The sequence below is a fragment of the Protobothrops mucrosquamatus genome, unplaced genomic scaffold, assembly GCF_001527695.2.
Source record: "Protobothrops mucrosquamatus isolate PMUCROS unplaced genomic scaffold, P.Mucros_1.0 scaffold1323, whole genome shotgun sequence".
Taxonomy (NCBI): Eukaryota; Metazoa; Chordata; class Lepidosauria; order Squamata; family Viperidae; genus Protobothrops; species Protobothrops mucrosquamatus.
This window is the reverse complement of record NW_015387523.1, coordinates 173,221-196,899: the sequence shown is the minus strand read 5'-3', so window position 1 is coordinate 196,899 and position 23,679 is coordinate 173,221. Positions and strand designations below refer to the sequence as shown.

The 23,679-nt window shown below is 43.2% G+C and overlaps 2 protein-coding genes across 2 annotated transcripts in view; one reads left to right on the top strand and one right to left on the bottom strand.

Moving 5' to 3' along the window:
- LOC107292321 (solute carrier family 12 member 3) overlaps positions 1–7,516 on the top strand; it is a 43,178-nt gene extending 35,662 nt beyond the window's left edge. Inside the window, exons 24-26 of the mRNA XM_015821402.2 lie at positions 3,200–3,335; positions 4,172–4,239; positions 7,048–7,516. Coding sequence (XP_015676888.2) covers positions 3,200–3,335; positions 4,172–4,239; positions 7,048–7,189 — 346 coding nt within the window. The 3' untranslated portion in view covers positions 7,190–7,516. The remainder of the gene's footprint in view (positions 1–3,199; positions 3,336–4,171; positions 4,240–7,047) is intronic.
- A 978-nt stretch (positions 7,517–8,494) lies between these two features.
- On the bottom strand, positions 8,495–23,319 carry OSGEP (O-sialoglycoprotein endopeptidase). The gene is made up of 12 exons (XM_015821399.1): positions 23,182–23,319; positions 22,893–23,013; positions 21,262–21,381; positions 20,171–20,346; positions 18,152–18,247; positions 17,127–17,176; positions 15,387–15,465; positions 13,522–13,587; positions 12,309–12,399; positions 12,009–12,084; positions 10,235–10,333; positions 8,495–8,680 (listed from the first exon to the last, which is right to left on the bottom strand). The coding sequence occupies exons 2-12, from the start codon at positions 23,005–23,007 to the stop codon at positions 8,641–8,643; spliced, it is 1,008 nt and encodes a 335-aa protein (XP_015676885.1). The 5' UTR covers positions 23,008–23,013; positions 23,182–23,319; the 3' UTR covers positions 8,495–8,640.
- Between the last annotated feature and the right edge of the window lie 360 nt (positions 23,320–23,679).

The following is a 23,679-nucleotide window of genomic DNA, read 5'->3' as shown; positions in this document are numbered from 1 at the left end:
TTTTAAATTTGACGAGTTTAAATATTTCTTTTTAATCAATTTTAATAGGTGTATAATGTGTGTGTTTTTTATCTGATTGTTAGCCGCCCTGAGTCCGTAAGGAGAAGGGCGGGATATAAATGTAATTAATAATAATAATAATAATAATAATAATAATAATAATAATAATAATAATAATAATAATAATAATAATAATAATAATAATAATAATAATTTGTCCACAGTTATTGTTCCTGAGCCCTTGGTTTCCTAACCCAGCTCCTTTGTCTCAAACAAATACAGATACGACCACAGCTGGGACCAGACTTTCTGTTGCTAAGCGAGACAGTTGAGTTTTGCCCCATTTTATGACAGTTGCCATAGTTGTCAAGTGTATCACTGCAGTTGTTAAGTAAGTAACATGGTTTCTTAAGTGAATCTGGCTTCCCTGTTGACTTTCCTGGTCAGAAGATAGCAAAAGGGGATCTCATGACCCATCATAAATATGAACCAGTTGACAAGCGTCTGAGTTTTGATCACGTGACCACGGGAATGCCGCAACAGTCATGTGAAAAATAGTCATACGTCACTTTTTCAGTGCTGTTGTAACTCTGAATGGTCACTAAATGAACGGTTGTAAGTCGAGGACTACCTGTAAAAGAAAAAAAGAAAAAGAAACATGAGAAAAAGCTAAAAGTGTAAAAAAACATTTAAAAAATAAAAGAAAAATAGTAAGAAAGAAATATGCAAAGGCATAACTTCTGATCTTCTTTACAGCAGCTTTAAGTAAAAATATAAATTTATCCATGGCTCTTCTTTCTATAATTAATACTGTCTAATCATCCAAACTATAAATCATTTATTTTTTTTCCTGTTTCAAGCTAAAGTCTATAAATGGTTTCCAGTCAGGAATAAATGTAGAAATTGTCTTTTCCCTGACCAAATAAGTCTATTTGGCTACCTCAGCAAGTCCCATCATCTTCACCAACCATTTCTACCATTGTGGATAATGCTGAATCTTTCCATTTTTTTTGTGAATAAACATATAAGTCATTTCCAATTCAGTGGAAAGAATCATTTCACCCTCTTCGACATTAACAAGATGCTCCTCAAGTACTGAGTCAAGTTCTACATTTAAAGAAGGATGGAGAGAAACAGGAATACTGTAGATTTAGAGAAGGGCAACAAAATTGGCTGGGAAACTAGAAACAAAGATCTCTGAGGAGAGATAGAAATGGCTGTTTAGCCTTGAAAAGAGAAGAGTGAGAGGGAATGAAAGCAATCTTCAAACACAGTGGTTCCTTCATACTCAACTGCTTTGAAACTTATCAAATTTGGTACCTAATGCATCTTGACACAAAAATTTTGATCCAGTATTCATCATACTCAACACACAAGTTAGAACTTGTTGGTGTCGCTGCCTTCTGACTGCCTACATTATTCCTCATGGGAAAAATTTGTTTGATTCTCATCGTTTTTGATGTTCAGCACACCTTCTGGAGCCAATTAACGATGAATACCAAGGTACCAAGATACCTGAAAAAGTGTCACATAGGAGAAGATCAAGACTTGTTGTTCTCCAGGGAAGGACATAGAATAATGGTTTCTGGGAGGATTTTAGTAAAACGGAATCAAACAGTAACAACAATTTGATAGTGGAGCCAGTGATCCAGAAAACTGGTGGGCATCCCTTCAATTGTGATGTCCAATGAGACCTTTGACAGGAGATGTTTTTTTAGGATCCTACATGGGGCAACAACCTGGATCGATTGAAAGGCCTATATAGTACTCAGAAGGACAGATGTTTGAAACCTACAATGGTGGCCTATTCTGCAATTTGGGGCTGAGACTTAACCAGGAAAGAACTAGGCCAGAAAACAGGTTAATGTTGCTTCATGAGAACATCGCCAATGGTAATGATGATGCAGTTGCTCTTTCCATGAACTTAGCATGGCTTTAAGATTTCTGGGATAGATTATTTGAAGGTCTCTTTCTTAGAGGAACTGTTGAAAATCCACATGACCACTACCACTACCCCGATTCCAAGCCTTATTTCTTCCTACCCCTCAGCTTTCAGATTAGAATAGAATAACAGAGTTGGAAGGGACCTTGGAGGTCTTCTAGTCCAATCCCCTATTTAGACAAAAAAACCTATACCATTTCAGACAAATGGTTGTCCAGTCTCTTCTTAAAAACTTCCAGTGTTGGAGCATTCACAATTTCTGGAGGCTGGTTGTTCCACTGATTAATTGTTCCAACTGTCAGGAAATTTCTCCTTAGTTCTAGGTTGCTTCTCTCCTTGATTAGTTTCCATCCGTTGCTTCTTGTCCTGCCTTCAGGTGCTTTGGAAAATAGCTTGACTCCCTCTTCTTTGTGGCAACCCCTGAGATACTGGAACACTGCTATTATGTCAGTCCCAACCCTTCTCTTCATTAAACTAGACATACCCAATTCCAGCAAGTGTTCTTTGTATGTTTTAGCCTCCAGTCCCCTGATTATATGATAATGAATGTTGGGCTTAGTAAGTTTATGAGAAATTTGACTGGATTAAGGATGTACAGAATACTTACTGAATTGAATAGCAGAATTAATTTATGTAAGCTAAGCAAGCATGTCTTCCATGTTTTTTTACTTCTTCAAAATTCTTTTCTTTTAAAAAGAATTGTGCATGGGTTTGAAGCCAATTACAATTGATTCTTGATTTACAACCATTCGTTCAGTGACCGTTCAAAGTTACAATGGCACCGGGAAAAGTATCTTATGACTGTTTTTCACTTACGACCTTTGCAGCATCCCCAGGGTCATGTGATCAACATTTGGACCCTTGGCAACTGGCATGCATTTAGGATGGTTGCAGCGTCCTGGATCATGTGATCAATTTTTGTGACTCTGACAAGCAAAACCAATGGGAAAGCAATGCTCACTTCACAACCATGTGAATAACAACTGCATGGTTCATTTAACAACCATGGGAAGAAAAGTCGTAAAATAGAGCAAACCCCACTTAACAGCAAGGTTTTTGTTTAGCAGTGGAAATTTTGGGTTCAGTTGTGATCCTAAGCCAAGGACTGCCTGTATCATTTCTTGAGGGATGTGTGACGCTTGTCGTTGGCTGTCCGAAACCCGTGTTTCTTAAACAGTGAGATTTCTGTCCTTCAGATTTTCTGTTATTCTCTTCCTCCCTTTTCATACATTTTTCTTCTTTCCTTCCCCATGGCAGTTGCAAAGAATTTGAGGACCTTATAGCTCCATTTCGGCTCAACGAAGGCCAAAAAGATGCCGAAACCATAGAAGCAATGAAGAAGGAGATGCCATGGAAAGTCACCAGTGAAGACCTGAGAATCTACAAGAAAAAGGTGAGAATGTTTGGGTCTGCATTGCTTGAGGTCAAAGAGACAAGTGAAGAGAATGTTTGAATGAAGATACCACACCACCTGTCTCCTGTCTACAGCACAGCACTTGCAACAATTCCAAGAAAATTCCACCTCCATTTGCACTCTGATACAGGTGATCTTGAGGGCACAGATAAAAATCCCAAGTAGCCCCAAGAACTCTCAGGGAGAGCACTAATGACCAGATGACTGCAAAGAAATATCCTTCCAACTTCCCATCCTGTCAGAACTAATCCTTCCATTGCCCCCACTATCCTGCCAAAACCGATGAGAAACAAAATGTCTTCTTCTTCTTCTTCTTCTTCTTCTTCTTCTTCTTCTTCTTCTTCTTCTTCTTCTTCTTCTTCTTCTTCTTCTTCTTCTTCTTCTTCTTCTTCTTCTTCTTCTTCTTNCTCCTCCTCCTCCTCCTCCTCCTCCTCCTTCTGAAAATAAAATAAAATAAAATAAAACAGTCCAGTTGCCTTTTGAAAGCGTTGCCTTTGAGGTCACTTCTCAGCACAATCCTGAGCATTAACAAGTTTCGTGGCAGAAGTAAAAGTTCCCTCAAGTGAGCATCAGCTGCTAGTGATTTCCTAGATGTTTTTCCCCCCAGGATGATTAGTTCCTCTTCCCCTTAATCTCTTCCCTGTGATCTCCTTGTGGCCTCCCCTCCATATGTTACATCTCGCTTTTTTTCCCAGATCAGCCAAGGCCAGCTAGACATTTCCATTCGAGTTGCGCTTTGGGAGTTAAAGGGAAAGGAAAAGGAAGAAACTAAAACCCACTAAAACCCTCTTTTTTCTCTCCTCTCCAATGTCTAGTCTGAGCAGCACATGTGTCTTCACGAGGTTGTACAAGATCACTCCCGCAATGCAGCCCTCATCGTCATGTGAGTCACGTCTTCTTTCTCAGAGTGGTCAGCATCCCTAATGGTTGTAGCGTTCTTACCTAGGGCAACGATGCACCCCTTTCCTTTTGGAATTAACTTTGTGGTGGTGGATGGGTCACCAAGCTGCAGCTATTAAAGCGTTGCCTTGTTGATCCCTATTTAATTTGAAAATTGTGCACGAGGGAACGTGGTCTGATTTGAATGCCAGTGTGGATTTAGTGGTTAAGGTACTGGACTAGAAGGAAAGAGATTTATGTTCTATCTTCAGGCCCAGAAGCATCCTGGGGGGCTTTGGGGCCAGTTCCTAACTTTCATCCTACCTTACAAGGTTGTGGTGGGGGGAAAAGTTGAGGAAGGAATACAATTTACATTAGCATAAGCTCCTGAAGTAAAGGCAGGAGATGTGTGCACACGTTTTGGCTACAAGATCAGCTGCATTCCAGTTTTACACAACAGAGTATTGGATAGAAAAGTGAAGACTCAGAAAATGCAGCTTTCTGAGGATACACTTTTAATCTCCGTGGCCACCATCCATAAGCCTGGGAACAGGAAATCTCCGGAGCTCATGGTGTGTCATTATCAGTTCCAAAGTACAGGTGTTTTGGGTCTTAAGTGTCCTATTCTAGACAATTAAAACTCTTTAGGCACAAAAATAAACTACATGCCTCGCTATGAAAACAGACCTGATTCTGGGGGGTTTTTTGGGACATAAATTTTATTTTTTATCCCACCTTTAATTATTTCTATAAATAACTCAAGGCAGCAAAATATATATGCCTTCCTCCTCCTATTTCCCCCACAACAACAACAATACTGTGAGGTGATTTGGGCTGAGAGAGAGGGTCTGGCCCAAGATCAGCCAGCTGACATTCATGGCTAAGGTGGGACTAGAACTCGCTGCCTCCTGGTTTCTAGTCTGGTACCTTAACCACTAGACCAAATTCATTTTAAATTTAATTTTAATTTAGAAAATTGTATGCCTATTGTGCAATTGCCCCCGGACATATACCCTCACTTGCTAGAAAAATACAGTTTCCCCCCCTCCCCCCCAAAAAAATTGACAGCAGGTTTGGGGAAAATAAGCAAAATATTTTATTTTTATTTATTTATATCTCGCCTTTATTATTTTTATAAATAACTCAAGGCAGTGAATATATTCCACACACCACACCTTTCTCCTCCTATTTTCCCCACAACAATCCTGTGAGGTAAATTGGGTTGAGACAGAGTGAGGATTGTTGTTATGGGGAAAATAGGAGGAGGAAGGTGTTTTGTGTGGAATATATTCGCTGCCTTAAGTTATTTATAAAAATAGGATAAAAAAGGCAGGACTAGAACTCATAGTCTCTGGCTTTCTAGCTTGGTACTTTAACCATTAGACCAGGCTGGCTCTTTTTTACTATAGAAAAATAAAATCAACCAAGCTAATTTTATTTTTTTAAAAAAATAGGCTGTACCAAACACAGCTCAATCCCCCAGTGCTGCTTCTATCAATAGCAAACAGCACAGGTTGTAAAACAGGTTGTTAAACAGCGAACAGTCCAAAATAAAACTATAATTAATAACCAGCCCACACAAAAGAGTTTATTAAGGAATATTTGAGGCTAAGACGAGGCATTCAGTAGTTAACAATGAAAATAGTCTACAGTCAGCCCAAAAGTTCTCACCAAGTGAAAAGGGCAATTGATTTAAAGGTTAATACCGAGATTTTCCAGCAATTAACGGGATTAAGTATTTCCATGTATTGTGTTGTTGTGCAAAGATCCAACCATGAGCCATGCAAATGAGGAGTCTTAGAAGATGCTGTGTCCAACCTTAGAAAATGGAAGGGCCATTCATCTGTCCTTCTAAGTTATCACTTTTGTTGTGAGATTGTTGCTTGCTTGCCAGCAGCCTTTTTAGAACTCATGGCCTCGTATCAGAGCTTGTTCAAACACTGATCTAGTGTAGGAGATCAAGTTAATCAGGTAATGGCAGAAATTGTCTGTCCTGTCTTCAGGAAGGTCACTTCTATTGTACACAATGTTGTAGGGCAGGGCTTTTCAACCAGTGGTACGGGTACCACCTGTGGTACATTGGCACCTGGCAGGTGGTACGCGACCATCCTAGAAAAGTGATAGCGGGGGGGGGAATGAGCTGAACCGGCGGCAGCACCGCACAAGCCTGAGCGAGAGACGGCTGAAGCTGCAGGGCTGTCAGGGCTCAACGGAAGCGCCAGGATCAGTGCCGCTTTCCAGCTGATCGGCGCTTCTTCGGAGTTATCAGTGCTCAGTGGAAGCACCAGGATCAGTGTCAGGCTCCAGCTGGAGCTTGGCGCTGATCCTGGCACTTCTGCTGAGCCCAGAAGTGCCGATCAGCTGGAATGTTGCAGCCTCTCCAGGGTCTTGTGATTTACATTCAGATGCTTGGCAACTGATTCATATTTATGATGGTCACAGTGTCCCAGGGTCATGTGAAGTGACCAAAACCTGCTGCAACCACCCAGCAGATGGGGGGGAATAAAAACCAAAACCCACTCACGCTGCCAATCCTCAACAGAAATGCTCAGAACAATGAAAACCTCGGACAGGAGGAAGAGCGCCGCCGGGCGGGCAGGCAGGCGTCTTTTTGGGGGGGGGGCATCAAATTTTTGACACCTTGTTAGGCGACTGGTGGTACTCGGATGTTGCCATATCCTAAAAGTGGTACAATGGGTGAAAAGGTTGAAAAACCCTGTTGTAGGGTACACACAGATTTTGTAATGTGGAGCCTCTCAGTTCCTTACAAGCCGATCCCTAACTCCTTCTCTGCCTTTCCTCAATTCTCTAGAAGCCTTCCGGTGGTACGAAAAGGAGCCTGCCCCAGCTCCCTCTACATGGCCTGGCTTGAGACGGTCTCCAAAAACTTATATCCACCAGTGGTCTTCATCCGGGGCAACCAAGAGGATGTGCTCACCCTCTACTGCCAATAGGGGGCAGCAGGATCACCAAGAAGCCTTGCGCAAACAGGCTATAAGGGGCTGCTGTCATGCCAACCCAGCCACGGGAGGGGGGGGGCAATAGACTCCAAAGTCTTGACAGTCACCCCCACGGAACACAGAAGGACATTGCCCATTGAGCAGGTCAGCATCGCCGAGAAGCCTGGACCACCCATGCACAACGAAGGAATTTTGCTGTGTTTTTTTTTTTTTTAAATCCCGGCTTGTTGTTGCGTTTGAACGCAAAGGACCAATTCTGACTGTGCTTGTGTCTCCCTGCTCTGTAAATAGTGATACTTTTTGAATATTGTTATTTAATAACCCTGGGTGTGTCTCTCTACTTTGTTCTTCTCAGCCAGGGCTGTCGTACTTCCTCCTCTGCTAAGGGGGCTCCTTTTCCAGCAAAGTTCAACAAGTTGCCAACTCTTGGGGCGCAACTCTCGAGTGACAAATACAAGGCAGAGTTAAAGGGATGGGCAGCGACGGCCCCTTTACAACCTATGGACTTCGACTCCCAGTCGGCCATGTTGGCTCAGGAATTCTGGGAGTTGAAGTCCACAGGTGGTAAAGAGCCATAGTTGCCCACGCCTACTTTAAGAGCAGCATATAACTCATTTGCAGATTCCCAAACAGGTCCGAGTTTCAGATCATTTGGGAATTCATTTTGAGGGGCCTCAGAGACAGTATTAGAGCTTTGCAACTATCTCGGCATCCACTACACCCCTTAAAAACAACTGGAAACCTGCTAAAAAAGGACACCCATTTTGCTTCTTAACCCTTCGCTCCCCGGTAAACTAAAAGAAATTCAAATATTTCAGCCTCCCCAGTCAGCTGAGCTCATGACCCATACAATTATGGTTGAGATGGAAGGTTCTGCCCACATAGCAAAAGGAAGAGAAGGTGGCTTTGGCCAGAAAAAAAAAAATTGAAACTGGCAGATATGAAGACCCACAAGCCAAAATAGTGAAATGTCTCAGCGAATAGAATAGAATAGAATAGAATAGAATAGAAGTAGAGTGGAATGGAACGGAACGGAATGGAACGGAACAGAACAGAACAGTATAGAGATGGAAGGGACCTTGGAGGTCTTCTAGTCCAGCCCCCCGCTCAAGCAGGAGAACCTATATCATCTCGGACAAGTGACTGTCCAGTCTCTTCTTAAAAACCTCCAATGATGGAGCGCCCATGATTTCTGAAGGCAAGCTGTTCCACTGGTTAATTGTCCTCGCTGTTAGGAACATTCTTCTTAATGTGCCCTTTGTTTTTTTTCTCAAAAGCCACTTTTCATCCTAACCGATCCAGCACAGACACACTGTAGAGCCCTTTCCTACAAAATCAGATCATTTATTTTAGGCGAAAAAGTGTGCGTTTTAAAAAAAGGGTGTATCTAATGAGCCTTGCAGCTGCTTTTTCTTCACGGCTTCCAAACTGGAGAAGAGAAACCCTTAGTCTCGCCACGTTACCTCCACTTCGTCTGTACGATACCTGGAAAGAATGAAAGCACACAGCATCCATTTGAGCGGGTATCCATTCCTCTAAGGATCCAATTTACCTCTGAGTAAACACATATCAAATAGCTTTAAGAGGCCTTTAAAAGTGGGGGGGGGATGGGAAGGGATACAAAGCTGCACCCATAATCAGGCTGGTTTGCCCTCAAATTTGGACTCCCAAGCTGTTAATTGCAAACATGCAGGGAACTGTTTGCTTAACTAGAGAGTTTACTGTCTCAAGGTACTTTTCCAGGAGGCAATAGGACTTTCTTGTTTTTCTTTTGAAGACGTTTCGCTTCTCATCCAAGAAGCTTCTTCAGCTCCGACTGGATGGCGGGGAATGGAAGGATTTATATTCCTTGCAAACAGCTGGTCATTTGCATTTTTTTAGGGAGTCGTTGAGGCAGCCAAGAGGGCTCCACACACATTTGCACTACTCAGGTGACCCTGAGGACACAGGTAAATTTCCAAATGGCCTCAACGACTCTCTAAAACAGTGGTTCTCAACCTATGGGTCGGGACCCCATTTGGGGTCGATCGACCATTTCACGGGGGTCGCCAAGCAAGGCTGTCTGCCATTTTTTCCCCCCTTTTCCAGCGGGTGCCTTACCTCCCTTGAGCTGGGCCAGCTGGTGGTCGGCCTGCTCCGTCTCTGCCGCTTGCCAGCTACGCCTCGGCCGGCGCAGGGGGCGGAACCATGCATGTGTGGCGGTCCCGGGCAGGGAAAGTCCTCGACTTATGACCGGTTGGGTAGTCCTCGACTTACGACCGGTTTAGTCCTTGACTTATGACCGGTTTAGTCCTCGACTTACGACCGGTTGGGGGTCGCGGCGTTAAAAAGGTTGAGAACCACTGCTCTAAAAGAATGCAAATGACCAGTTGCCTCCTGAAAAAGTTCCTTGAGACCACCATGACCTGGATGACTGAGAATCTCCATAGACATAGAGAGTCACTGCATTTCCTGCATCTGCACAGGGGGTCCTCGACTTACAACATTTAGTAACTGTTCGAAGTTACAATGGCACTGAAAAAAAGTGACTTCTGACCATTTTCCCCACTTATGAACGTTGCAGCCTCCCCGGGGTCATGTGATTTACATTCGGATGCTTGACAACTGGTTCGTATTTATGACGGTTGCAAAGTCCCTGGGTCCCATGATCCCCTTTTGCGACCTGACAAGCAAAAGTCAATGGGGAAGCCAGATTCAGTGAACCACCGTCTTACTAATTTAACAGCTATGGTGATTCACTTACCAAATGTGGGAAGAAAAGTCGTAAAATGGGACAAAACTCCCTTAACCAATTTCTCACTTAGCAACATAAATTCTGGGCTCAGTTGTGGTCCTAACTGGAGGATTCCCCTGTATTTAGAGGTGCACAATTGCAGGAAGTTTTAAAAAGGTGGAGTTAAAAAGACCGACTAAAGCCACGGCTTCAAAGATGTCTGATTTAGCAAGGATCTAAACAAATTAAATGCCTCGGGACTTCCGTGCCCCATTTCCGCTAATTCCACAATTATTTTCCCTTGTATTGGAAATTAGGACAATCACCTTTGCGTAATCCACGAATCTTTGAGTGCTGTGACTTGACCAGACTGAAACATTTCCCAACCAGCTTGGGCGATCATGGCACCATTGTCAATGCAGAACCTGGGTACAAAACTGGTCATGAGGAATCGGAGATTTATTTTTTTTTAAAAAAGGAGAGCCGTTCTGAGTGCAGGCTCTCTTTTGTTCTTTTGCAAAGGCTAAACTCAAGGAAACTCTACAACAGCATGGTGTTAGTTGCATCACTTTTCCAAATTTGCTACTTGCAGCTTAGTTGAGAGAGACTCAGGCAAATAACTGGGATTCAAGCCAATGATACTTTATGGATGGATTAACTTTTGGTATTGCCAAAACTATTGAGGATACAATGAAAAGAGGTTCAAATCAATCAGAATAGAGTTGGAAGGGACCTTGGAGGTCTTCTAGTCAAACCCTCTGCTCAAGCAGAAGACCTTATAGCAGGATTCAAGCAACAGGAGGCCCACCCTGGTTTTGTTAGGCTGCTTAGATCCTACAAGTTGTAACAGAATTGGAAGAGACTTTGGAGGTCTTCTAGTCCAACCACTGCTCAAGCAGGAAATCCTACACCATTTCAGACAAATGGCTGTCCAGTCTCTTCTTAAAAGCCTCCAGTGATGGAGCACCCACAAATTTTGGAGACAAGTTGTTCCACTGGTTAATTGTTCTCACTGTTAGGAAATTTCTCCTTCGTTCTAGGTTTATTTATTTATTTATTATTTAAATTTATATACCGCCCTATATCCCTTACGGGACTCAGGGCGGTGAACAGGCGATAATAAAAATCACAATAAATATTAAATAAAAGGCCTGCTCTAAAATACCCCATATAAAAACCTTTACTAAAACATAATTAAAACTACGCCAGGCCGGCCGCATGGAAGAGATGGGTTTTCAGGGCTCGGCGAAAGAGGCGCAGGTCCGCAGTTGTACGTAGGTCGGGGGGTAGGTCATTCCAGAGGGCAGGAGCTGCCACAGAGAAGGCTCTCCCCCTGGGGGTCGCCAGCCGGCATTGACTGGCCGACAGCACCCTAAGGAGGCCCTCTCTGTGGGAGCGACTGGTCGAAGGGAGGTATTTGGTAGGAGGCGGTCTTGCAAATACCTAGGTCCATTGCCATGGAGCCCTTTAAAGGTTGTTACTAACACCTTGAAGCTTGAAGTTGCTTCTCTCCTTGATCAGTTTCTATCTATTGCTTCTTGTCCTGCCTTCTGGTGCTTTGGAGAATAGGTTGACCTTCCCCCCATCTTTGTGGCAGCCCCTTAGATCAGGGGTGTCAAACTGCCGGCCCATGGGGCAGACACATCATGCGGAAGCCGGTCCCACCCCATTGCCGGCAATGGCAAAACAGTCCCGATACATCACGTGATGTCGCGAGTTTGACATGTCTGCCTTAGATATTGGAACACTACTATTATGTCACACTTAGTCCTTCTTTTCACTAGATTAGTCATACTCAATTCCTGCAACTGTTCTTCGTATGTTTTAGCCTCCAGCCTCCTATTCATCTTTATCGCTCTTTTCTGCAGTCTTTCCAGAATCTCAACATCTTTTTTATAATACAGTGGCCGAAACTGGATGCAGTATTCTAAGTGTGGTCTTACAAAGGCTTTATAAAGTTGTCCAGCTGCTTTTGCTGCTAATACGCACAACTGAGTCTTTGAAGGAAATGGTGGACTCACCCACCCCTAACAGATGCCAGGAAGCTAAGCCTAGGAGGATCTTTGGAAGAAGATGGAGGGTGGGGTGGGGAGTTCTCACCTTTCATCAGTTGCAAAGAGTCGAGCCCCTCTCTCTCTGCACATGATCCCCATCATCTCTTGAAGTCGCTCGTTGCCTACAAAGAAAGGAGCAGTCTCCCTTGTTGAAAGAAACACCAGGTGAACAAGCATCCCGTCTAATAGATCAATGTTTCTCCATCTTGACTCCATCTTCCTAGATACAGTAGTTTTCTTGGCATCAGTGCAGCTTGCCTTCTCTGACTTTTGGGATATTTTTCAACTTCTCCATCTAGCCTATAGAGACAATCAGCCCTTCCCAGCACCCGCCCAAATCACTTACAGCCAACGCCGCCCACAATTAAGGCCTCACTGGAGCTGGTATGTGCCATGGCCCGTTCGGTGATCTCCACCAGCATTGCGAAGAGTGTCTCCTTTGGAGAAGAAGGAGAAATTATAGGATCAGAATTCAGAAGCTTTCCGTTCAGTTCTCAACTAGGGGTGCCCATCCTCCTCTATCTATGCATGCAATATAAATCAACTTTTACACCTGATGTCAAAGAAGTAAATATTTTCTAGGTGCTGATAACAGAAACCTGCAGGCCCATTCCTCCCATTCTGGGGGCCTAATCTGTCAGCCCTACAAGGTTGACCAGACTAAGAAACCAGTGCCTTGTAAACCAGTAGTATTTTTAGCGTAACGGCTAATAACAAAATGACTTTTTTTCTACCTTATTTTGTATGAAATAAGGAGGGGCTTGAGTGAGCTGTTTCCTCAAGTTACTTTCTTGGCCCTGGCTCAATCCCCTCTTATCCAATCATTGCCTTGGTGGTGGTTTTTCCTTCTGTCCTCCTTCTGCCCTCTACATGGTCTTGATTGTGACAGCAACCAAGACGGCTGTCACTAAGCTACTGTATATAGCAGTGGTGGCGAACCTTTTAGAGACCGAGTGCCCAAAATGCAACCCAAACCCCACTTATGCATCACCAGGTGCCGGGTGGGCGTGGCCACCAAATGGGCGTGGCCACTGAGCTGTCAGCTCGTGCTCACTTGCTCGCTGTCCACTCCGACTTGTGCTTGCTCTCTCGCTGTCTGCAGCAAATGCTGCTTCCGCCAAAAGTTGCTCCTTTTATAGCCTCTAGCCTATTTCCAGACTGCGCATGCGCGGAGAGCTGCGCATGCACGGAGAGGAGGAGGGAACAGCTTGGCCCAGCAATGGCTCGTGTGCCACCAGAGACAGCTCCGTGTGCCGCCTGTGGCACGCGTGCCATAGGTTCGCCACCACGGGTATATAGCATATCAGTGGTGGGATTCAAATATGTGATCAACCGGTTCTCTGTGTGGATGCCGCTTCCGGAAGTCCATCCTGGGCCTGGGCAACAAAAAAATAGCTACCGGTTCTGCCGAAGTGGTGCGAACCGGCTGAATTCCACCACTGCAGCATATGCATGCTGGTGGGGAATTCTGGGAGGTGAAGTCCACAAGTCTTAAAGTTGCCAAGGTTGGAGACCCCTGTTCTACATACTCTTCGATCCAGACCTGATTAGTTCCTTACCTGTAGAGAGAAGCAGAGGTCCTCTGGAGTGCATTCTTTTGCAGACAGCATTCTGTGAGCCACGTCCTACAAGAGAACAGCATGAATCCTTGTTATCGATTGTTATCTATTACAGATAGTCCTCATTTAGCAACCACGATTGGGGCCAGCAAGTTTGCTATTAAGTGAACACTGAGTGAAACTGCAACTGTGCTTATAATCTTGTTTCAGCTTTCTTTTGCTTTGCGGACCTGCGAAGGTCATAAAAGTGAGGATTGGTCCTTAAGTTGCTTTTTCATCACTGTCACATGGAGGGTCACTTAACAAGGCAGTCACTAAACAAGGACTACCTGTACTGATGCTATGAACATGCTGCCCTTTGGGGTTTTTTTTCTAGTAATACTAATATTTGCTGACAAAATAGTAATATAATAATATTCAGTAATGTTTAGTAGTATTTCGCTAACAAAATAAGGGAGTATCCCTCTTTTCAGAATAAGAATTGTATATCAGAGAAATCATTTTTGGAGCCCAAACTGAGGAAATAACAATAGCAATATCACTTCGAGTAGATTTATATACCGGTTCATAGTGCTTTACAGCCCTTTCTAAGCAGTTTACACAGTCAGCATATTGCCCCCAACAATTTGGGTCCTCATTTTACCAACTTTGGAAGGATGGAAAGGCAGAATAGAGTAGAGTAGAGTAGAGTAGAGTAGAGTAGAGTAGAGTAGAGTAGAGTAGAGTAGAATAGAGTAGAGTAGAGTAGAGTAGAGTAGAACAGGAATAGAATAGATCTTTATTGTCACTGTGTATCTCACAACAAAATTAAGCGCTGTCCAAAGTGCATACTACACGCAAGTAAAAACCACAAATAAGAACATACATTATATACACACATCCTTCCCATTCTATTCACCATTGCGCTGCCCCCAATATTGCACTTCAATGTTGCACTATAAGTAGTATTTAATATGGTTACAGCTCTGGGATAAAAATCTTGAGCCAGTCAGGATCGAACTCCTGACAGTGCGAACGCAAAGTTGGTCTGCTCTACTACATTCTAACCACTGCACCACCACAACTCTTATAATAATTTTGGGGTGTTGAAAATGGTACAGAATGAAGCTGCTTGTCTTTAAGGGCCAGAATGGCTCATTATACAGGAGGGTGGGGCATATTAATTAAAAGGTTAATATATTATTTTAGAAGCAGTAATGTTTATTTTGTTTAAAGACTGATAGGGCTGCCTATCTCAGATGGTGATCTTAGGCAGCTCACCGTAACTCAGTGTTTCTCAACCTTGACAATTTTAAGGCATGTGGACTTCAACTCCCAGAATTCCACAGCCAGCATTGCTGGCTGTGGAATTCTGGGAGTTGAAGTCCACATGCCTTAAAATTGTCAAGGTTGAGAAACACTGCGTAACTGATGAAAACAATGGAAGGAAAATAGAATCAAGTTTTTTGTATGCTGGGCAAGCAGGGTGAGCATGTACTGAAGGCAGGTTGAATCTGGCTAAAGGTGCTCTAGTGCTCTATCCTATTCCTGCTATTGACAACCACATACCCCTTTGAGACTCACAAGTCAGAGGTAAGAGCCTAGCAGCTTCCCAAAAACACCACAATGGGCAAAGAAATAAGTAGCCATAACAGGTAGCCGTGGAGAAAGAACAAGCATTTAAAGCTCTTTTCATTTGAGCTCAGCTCCTAGCAAATGGATCATTTCCTGGTGGTGTTGCATCCAAGGGTTAACCTGCTGAGCAATTTTGAGACCCACCGAATTGGCTGGGAGTTGACTTGGTTGTGCTCTTACAGACAGCATTTAAAAAAGAAAAGTTCCTCCACTAAATTTCCAACTGATGCTTTGTGGGATTTGAATCCTACCTCTATGTGGGACAGAATCCCAGAGAATGACACGTCCATGCCTTTCACTGTATAGGGAAGCTCGACCAACTTTTGACCCCTGAAGAAGAAAAGAGGAAGTGTTGAATCTCCTTCTCCTGTATTGAGCTATAATCTAAGATATGGTGTCTTTCTAGAGCATGGTTTCTCAACCTTAGCAACTTCAAGCCATGTGGACTTCAACTCCCAGAATTCCCCAGTCACCCTGAACTCCACAGAGCTTAAAGTTGCTAAGGATGAGAAACACAGCCCTGCAGAACCCAAATAATCCTCACTCTGCAAAAAAACAAGAAACAGAGCAATGAAGCCAGCTTCTATTTTTCAAAAGATGAGAGAAGGACCACCACCTTAATAATAATAATAATAATAATAATAATAATAATAATAATAATAATAATAATAATAATAATAATAATATTGATAATAATAATATTGATAATAATAATAATATTGATAATATTGATAATAATAATAATAATAATAATAATAATAATAATAATAATAATAATAATAATAATAATAATAATAATAATAATATAAAAAGTTGGAAGGGACCTTAGAGGTCATCTAGTCCAACCCCCTGCTCAGGCAGGAAACCCTACACCATTTCGGACAAATGGCTATCCAGTCTCTTCTTAAAAACTTCCAGTGTTGGAGCATTCACCGCTTCTGGAGGCAGGTTGTTCCACTGGTTAATTGTTCTAACTGTCAGGAAGTTTCTCCTTAGTTCTAAGTTGCTTCTCTCCTTGATGAGTTTCCATCCATTGCTTCTTGTCCTGCCTTCAGGGGCTTTGGAGAATAGCTTGACTCCCTCTTCTTTGTGGCAGCCCCTGAGATATTGGAACACTGCTATCATGTCCCCCTTCGTCCTTCTCTTCGTTAAACTAGACATACCCAATTCCAGCAACCGTTCCTTATATGTTTTAACCTCCAGTCCCCTAATCATCTTTGTTGCTCTTCTCTGTACTCTTTCTAGAGTCTCAGCATCTTTTTTACATCGTGGTGACCAAAACTGGATGCAGTATTCCAAGTGTGGCCTTACCAAGCATTGTAAGGCCACACTTAATGATTGTATTAATGATCTTGATGCCACCACCCTGCAGGTTTATCTTTACAGCATATAGCAGAAAAGGAACTGCAACCAATATCTTTTGCTTGACTTAGTAAAATATATGAGGATCGTATTTGGATCATCATTTGTTGAAAATACAGACTTCAGAAGAGGCCAGTTAGGGTAATTTTTTACTAAATAGAATCACAAAACTGCACCTCGCTTACTTTGGCCATGTCACGTGGGGAAATTCACTGGAGAAAACAATCATGTTGGGGAGAGTTAGCAGTAAAAGGAAACCAGGTCGTCAAAGAACACAATGGCTGGACACTATAAAAGCTGATACCAGACAGAACATAGAACAACTCAAAGGAATAGTGCAAGACTGGAAGATGTGGAGCGATGTGGCCCATGGCATTGCCAAGAGCCAGACACGATTAAATGGATAATATCAACATAATCTACTAAATACACCCATGGAAAAGACATGGATCCTGCTAACGTTTTCCTATGGCCTTCTGAGATCCTTCCTGAAGATTTTGTGTATTTGTCAAAATTATTTAATTTTGGTCCAAACTAAGGATATGGAACCCACGTCTAGTACCTATTAAATACATTTAACAGAACAAAGAAAATGATTGTGTGAGAGTTTTCCCCTTGTTATGACTTACTTTTTGGCCATCTGTTCGATGTTGTAGCCTGGACTGGGATCATTTGAGATCTAAGTCAAGAAGTGAATGAAAGAATCAGATTTCCACAATAATAATAACTGGCTTGGCAATCATCAATGACCTGACTTAACAATCATCAATAGGACAGACACAATGTCCATGGGTAGTACCCAGAGATAGCAAAAGACAAAAAAAATGGATAAAATAAGAAAAAGATATAGACCTGCAAATAGAAGTAGAATGACTGTAGCAAAAGAAAGCAAAGATTGGTTTTAAGTCAGGGACTATCTGTAATATTGTTTTGGCTGACATTTCCTTCTTGTACATGCAACTTACTCTCCTGTATATATTCAGAGGCTAAACTGCAAAGTATTAGGATAACCCAACTTGGCAGACTTTGGGTGTTAAGAGTCCAACTTCTCTGATCTACAAGTCAGCACATCTTGATTGGAGATGTTGAGGGAGATGTTCCAACATCTCTAAAGGTACCAGGTTATGTCTCAAAGGTGCTTTTTCAAAAGGCAACTGGACTTCAGATGATGCTTCTTGGATGAGAAGCAAAACACCTTCCTCAAGGAAAAAAACAAAGCCCAGTTGCCTTTTGGAAAAGCACCTTTGATACACCCATGACCTGGATGACTGAGAATCTCCATAGATATGTACCAGGTTATGCTCCTCCTCCAGTTTCATCTGTGTCTTCATGAAATAATCAGGGAGAAAATAGACCCCATAGTTCAGGGTCTTCAAACTTGGCCCTTTTATGACTTGTGGACTTCAACTCCCAGAATTCCTCAGCCAGCGTGCCTGGCTGAGGAATTCTGGGAATTGAAGTCCACAAGTCATAAAAGGGCCACGTTTGAAGACCCCTGCCATACTTGTTTTCTCAGCCTCAAAGGATCTCTGATACACCACATAGCCCTACTGAACCTCTTCCAAATGTGTACATTCAGAAAGAAGTCCCATAATTCTCACATACGATCTAACGAAGCCAACTTGCCTTCTCATCTACGTTCGGCCGTATTTACCTTCAACACTCGAGCAAAACGATCCAGGCAGTTTCCCACAGCAATGTCTATAGTTTCCCCAAATATACGATAACGATGCTCAGAGTATGCAATGACCTGGATGGGAGGAAGAGGCAGACACAGTTATAACCCCCTTCACTTACACTTGACGTTCCTGAGATCCAGGTGGGCCAACCAAAGTTCTTTTTCCCACCTTCTTAGTTGGAACTCATTAGGTTCAAAACAATAACATGGCAAAGATAAATCAAGCAAAACAGCAATGTGTTTGGTAAGGCCTATCTCTGGGGAATCCACAAAATGAATTGTGCACTATAACATGTAAATCAACAAGTGGAACCCTAAGGCACCCTGTCCCAGGGCCTGCTGGAAAAGCCAAGTCTTTAAAGCTTTCTGAAAAGACAACATCAGGTCCATGTGGTCTTCAAGGGGAATGGAGTTCCAGAGGACACAGGTGACTACAAAGAAAGTCCAACTTAGAGTTACTGCTTTACTGATGAGCCCTAGAAAATAATGATGGTTTGGACCAGATGTTATTGGCTGGACACATGCCATCAGACCAAACCTGTCTCCTACAGTTAGGTTACTACTGTCTTCTTTTCACATCAAGCTTTTTGACAGTGCTGGACTTTGTATCAGGCTGTAGCTGTGGAGGTGGTCAACAGTATTAAGTATCTGGGGGTGCAGATAACTACAAATCTGACTTGGTCTCTTCATACATCATCTTTAGTGAAGCGTGCAAACCAGCGTCTGCATTTCCTGCATCTGATGAGGAGAGCACATCTTTCTCCTTCTGTCCTGGCCACTTTTTACAGAGGCCCAATTGAGAGCATTTAACAAATTGCAGCACTGTCTGGTTTGGTGGCAGCAGTGCCTCAGATAGAAGGACAGCCGAGAAGATTATAGGAAGTTTGCTTCCCGTTTTATCAGGATGCTGCTTATAAGCACTTATATGTGCTTAGAGCTCGAAGCATTGTTAGAGACCCCATATACCCACTTCAAGGTCTGTTTCTATTGCTCCCCTCTGGGAGGAGGTTTCGAAGTATTTACAGCAGGACTACCAGATTCTGTAACAGCTTTTGTTCCCTATGCCCATGGTGGCGAACCTATGGCACGCATGCCACAAGTGGCACTCAGAGCCCTCTCTGTGGACACGCGCACTGTCACCCCAGTCCTAGGCCTTCAGCTGGGTTTTATAAAACCTTTTCGCTTTAGGCCTCCGCCGCCGTGTGCAAAACAAAAGAGGGTTCAATCAATCAATCAATTTCAACTTCTCGCGGGGAAAAAAAAGATCTCGCAAAGTTGGAATTGATTGAACTTTTTAGTCCCACCCAGTGTGACGTTACCACTGCAGCCACGCCCACCCAATGGGCCACGCCCACCCAATGGGCCACACCCACCCGGCACCCGACAATACATAAGTGGGTTTTGGGTTGCAGTTTGGGCACTCGGTCTCTAAAAGGTTCGCCATCACTGCCCTATGCCATCTGTCTTGTAAATTCGCAGGATTCTATTCTATTCTATTCTATTCTATTCTATTCTATTCTATTCTATTCTATTCTATTCTATTCTATTCCATTCTGTTCCGTTCCATTCTCCACTCTCTATTCAGAATTAAGAAACTTAACGACACTGCCTGCTCAGAAGTGCTTATTTGCACTAAACCAGGGGTAGGCAACCTTGACTCTTTTATGACTCGTGGACTTCAACTCCCAGAATTCCTGAGCCAGCATAAAAGACCCAAGGTTGCCTACCCCTGTACTAAATCTGGCCACTGCGAACCAACTGTGGATTATTTAGCATAGTGTGTGAATTGAGTTTCAAGCTGAGACCATGCTTTCCACTAAGCCATGATATGGTTTCCTGGTTTTTATTTTGGTGGGGCATGAACTCAACTCCTGCTCTGTGAAGCATGATTTTGGGGTTAAAGTGATATGTATGGACTTGGGATACTATGGTTTATATCAAACCATGGTTTAGCACAACCATGCAAACCCAGAAATCCCTTCTCTTCCTCAGTACCTGAGTGTTCCCACCACTGACGTACAACACTGTTGGGTTCTTTGCACCGGTCACAAGCCGCCCCATCTCAATGTGTCCGACACAATGATTCACTCCCAGAAGTGGCTTCCCCCACAACTGGGCCACAGTTCTGGCAACAACAGCTACAGTCACCAGTGGAGCTCCCATCCCTGGGCCTGAAAGATAGAAAAATATGCATTAAATCCAATACAGCATTGATGTACGGCTCTCAGATTTTATTTTGCATTGGTTTATTTGTTTTTGGTAGGTCTTACAGATTATTATAGACCATTCAACGATTTTACTCTACCAATCTGGGGCATATAAAACAAGCTTAAATTAGGAAGATTGTCTAGGAGCAGAGAAGTTGTGGTTCTTCAGATGCTGGTTCTTCAGTTCTCTGCAAGTCCAGCCAACATGGCCAATAAGAAGGGTACAAGAAGATGAAGTACAGCTATAGCAGGGGTAGTCAACCTTGGCTCTTTTATGACTCGTGGACTTCAACTCCCAGAATTCCTGAGCCAGCACAGCTGGCTCAGGAATTCTGGGAGTTGAAGTCCACGAGTCATAAAAGAGCCAAGGTTGACTACCCCTGAGTTATAGGTTCTTCAAGGACCCTTAATCAAAATACCTTAAAACAGGAGACCCCAACATTGGCGACTTTAAGACTTGTGGATTTCAACTCCCAGAATTCCCCAGCCATCCAGTGGTCGGATTCAGCCGGTTCGCACCGGTTCGATAGAATCAGTAGCTAAATTTTGCTGAGTTCAGAGAACCGGCTGAATGTACATTGCTTCCGGAAGTCCATTCTAGGTCTCGGAGGCTTGGAGGACGCCTCCCCAGCCTAGAACGGCCCGCCGGAAGTGCGTGGATGCCACTTCCGGAAGTCCATTCTAGGCCTCAGAGGCCCAGGCCTGCATCCAATAAGAGAACCGGTTGTTCAGGTATTTGAATCCCACCACTGCAGCCAGCCATGCTGGCTGGGGAATTCTGGGAGTTGAAGTCCACAAGTTTTAAAAGTTGCCAAGGTTGGATATCCTCATGCTTTAAAGAATCCATGTGTCTCCTTCCCTTTAAGAAAAGAGATTCACCTTTGGTGAAAGCCACTGCATCAATGTCCCGAGGTTTCAATCCAGCCTCTTCTAGGGCTTCGTGCAACACAGTAAGAACGCAAGAACGGTGGTGGCGTGCCGTGTCACCTGGAAGGAAACCTACAGAGTGGGACCAAAATGGGAAAAGGTCAAGGTTGAAAAAAGATGGATCCACATTCTGTGCTATCTAAGCCCAAGCTAATGTGGTTGGATCAATTTGTAATTATGTTTTCTTTCTCAACACTTGCAACTTTAGCTAATGTCTTTAGAATATAGTGTTTCTCATCACTGTCCCTGAAAAAAACTACTTTTTGCACATCAGAGGAAATGGTTTTGGTTTAAAGGAAAAACATGGTTTCTTAAACTTCAAAAAAAAAGGCAGCCTTCTATGCTAAATTGCTAGTATCACCTTTAATAAAATGCTAATACTAAAGCTTATACTTTTATATAACATAAGCTATTGTAATTGTGTTTTGTTTTGTAACTTGGACAGATGCTTGTAATGAGTGCAGATGTCCTTGACTTACGACCACAATTGAGCCAGTTAAGTGTATTACACCCATTTTACAAAGGTTTTTTTTGCCAAAGTTGTTAAGTGAATCACTGTGGTTGTTAAATAAATAGTGTAGTTATTAAGCAAATCTGGCTTCCCTTCTTTGACTGGGTTTGTCGGAAGGTGCCTGGAAAGTTTTAAATAGTGATTACATGACCCCGGGACAGTGCAACTGTCATAAGTACATGCCAGTTGCCAAGTGCCCAAATTCTGATCACGTGGATGCTGCAACAGTCCTAAGTGTGAGAAACCGTCATAAGTCACTTTTTTTCAATGCTGTTGTAACTTCAAACAGTCACTAAATGAATGGTTCTAAATGGATAACTACCTATAATACTAATTCTACTTTATTCCAAAATGGAGGAGCCATCACAAAAAAGGCCCTGCTCCCTTATTTTCGCCAATCAAACTGTTTTCTCTTTTTGGGGACATGAGGACAGATCTATGTAAATACACTTAAGACTGAGTGAATTATTATTTTCTTTTAATTAATCTGGCTCCACTTCTTTAAATCCAGGAAAAATGCTGAATTCTTTCAGCAAGCGGGCCACCTACTCTCATCGCCTTTTTAGGCTGGAGACCTCCAATGATTTCAACTCCCAGGATCCCTTCCTTGGCACCACACCAGGGGTAGGCAACCTTGGCTCTTTTATGACTTGTGGACTTCAACTCCCAGAATTCCTGAGCCAGCCATGCTGAGGGGAAAGGGAGAGGTTTCCAAGCTGAGCCATGCTGGCTCAGGAATTCTGGGAGTTGAAGTCCGCGAGTCATAAAAGAGCCAAGGTTGCCTACCCCTGCACCACACCGACTAGGAATTCTGGGAGTTGAAGTGCAACTAAAAAGCACTAGGCTGGATAAGACCATTCATGGGAAATAACACAAGATAACCTTTATTGTTATTTTTTTTTTACTGTGGGCACCCTGGCACACATTAAAAATGAAATTCTGTTCCCTGCTCTCAAAAGTGTACACATACATAACACACATACAAACATGCTATATACATACATATGCTTATACCTGCACCCTTACATATAAATACGTATAAATATTAACCACTGTCCATCAAGATACCTACCCTGTCCCGGAGGGGTTACATATGTCCGTCGGGGATTGCTCAGCACTTCCCCATCCCTGACAATCCCAATTCCGATCTTGTTGGCGCTGCCCTCAAAGCCGATCACTACGGGCATCTCTTCCTGGAACACCCGAAAGAAAATGAAATTTGATTTCTTGCAACAGAAGCCACGGAGACCCGGGAATCTGCAGCGATCCTAAGATCCCAGCGGATCGCCAGGCACGATTTCCTTGTTATAGCCGGGCGGCAATACAGGAAATTTGGGGAAAATGAACCTTTTACGTCTTACCTCCGGTTTCTTTCCTCTTGATGCCAGGTCCGCCTTCCCCACGTTGCTTTATTTCGAAAAGTTCAACGCCAGCAGCAGTACACGGGAAAACCACGCGTGCAACAAAAGTATCTTGGAAGGAAAACCCAGCCGCAAAGAAAGGGTTAAATCGCATCGAGTTCTCCCCCTCCCTTTTCTTAAAACTCTAAGGAGGTTTTCTAGAGATAGACAAAAGACCCTCGTGTACCGTACAGCATACACGAGCGGCTTTCACTTGACAGCCGTCACGTGAGGATTAGAAAGTGTGAGGGGTCTTTGGTGCTTTCTGAGCTTGGTTAATTTCTAGCAGACGTTTCATTACAGAATGGAATTTTTTATTGGCCAAGTGTGATTGGACACACGAGGAATTTGCCTCCGGTGTATAAGCTCTCAGTGCACATAACAAGCAATATGTGATCAATCACGACCCTCCTCTTGGTTGTTCGATTGGGAACCGAAAGTGTTGATGCTTCAAGGGTT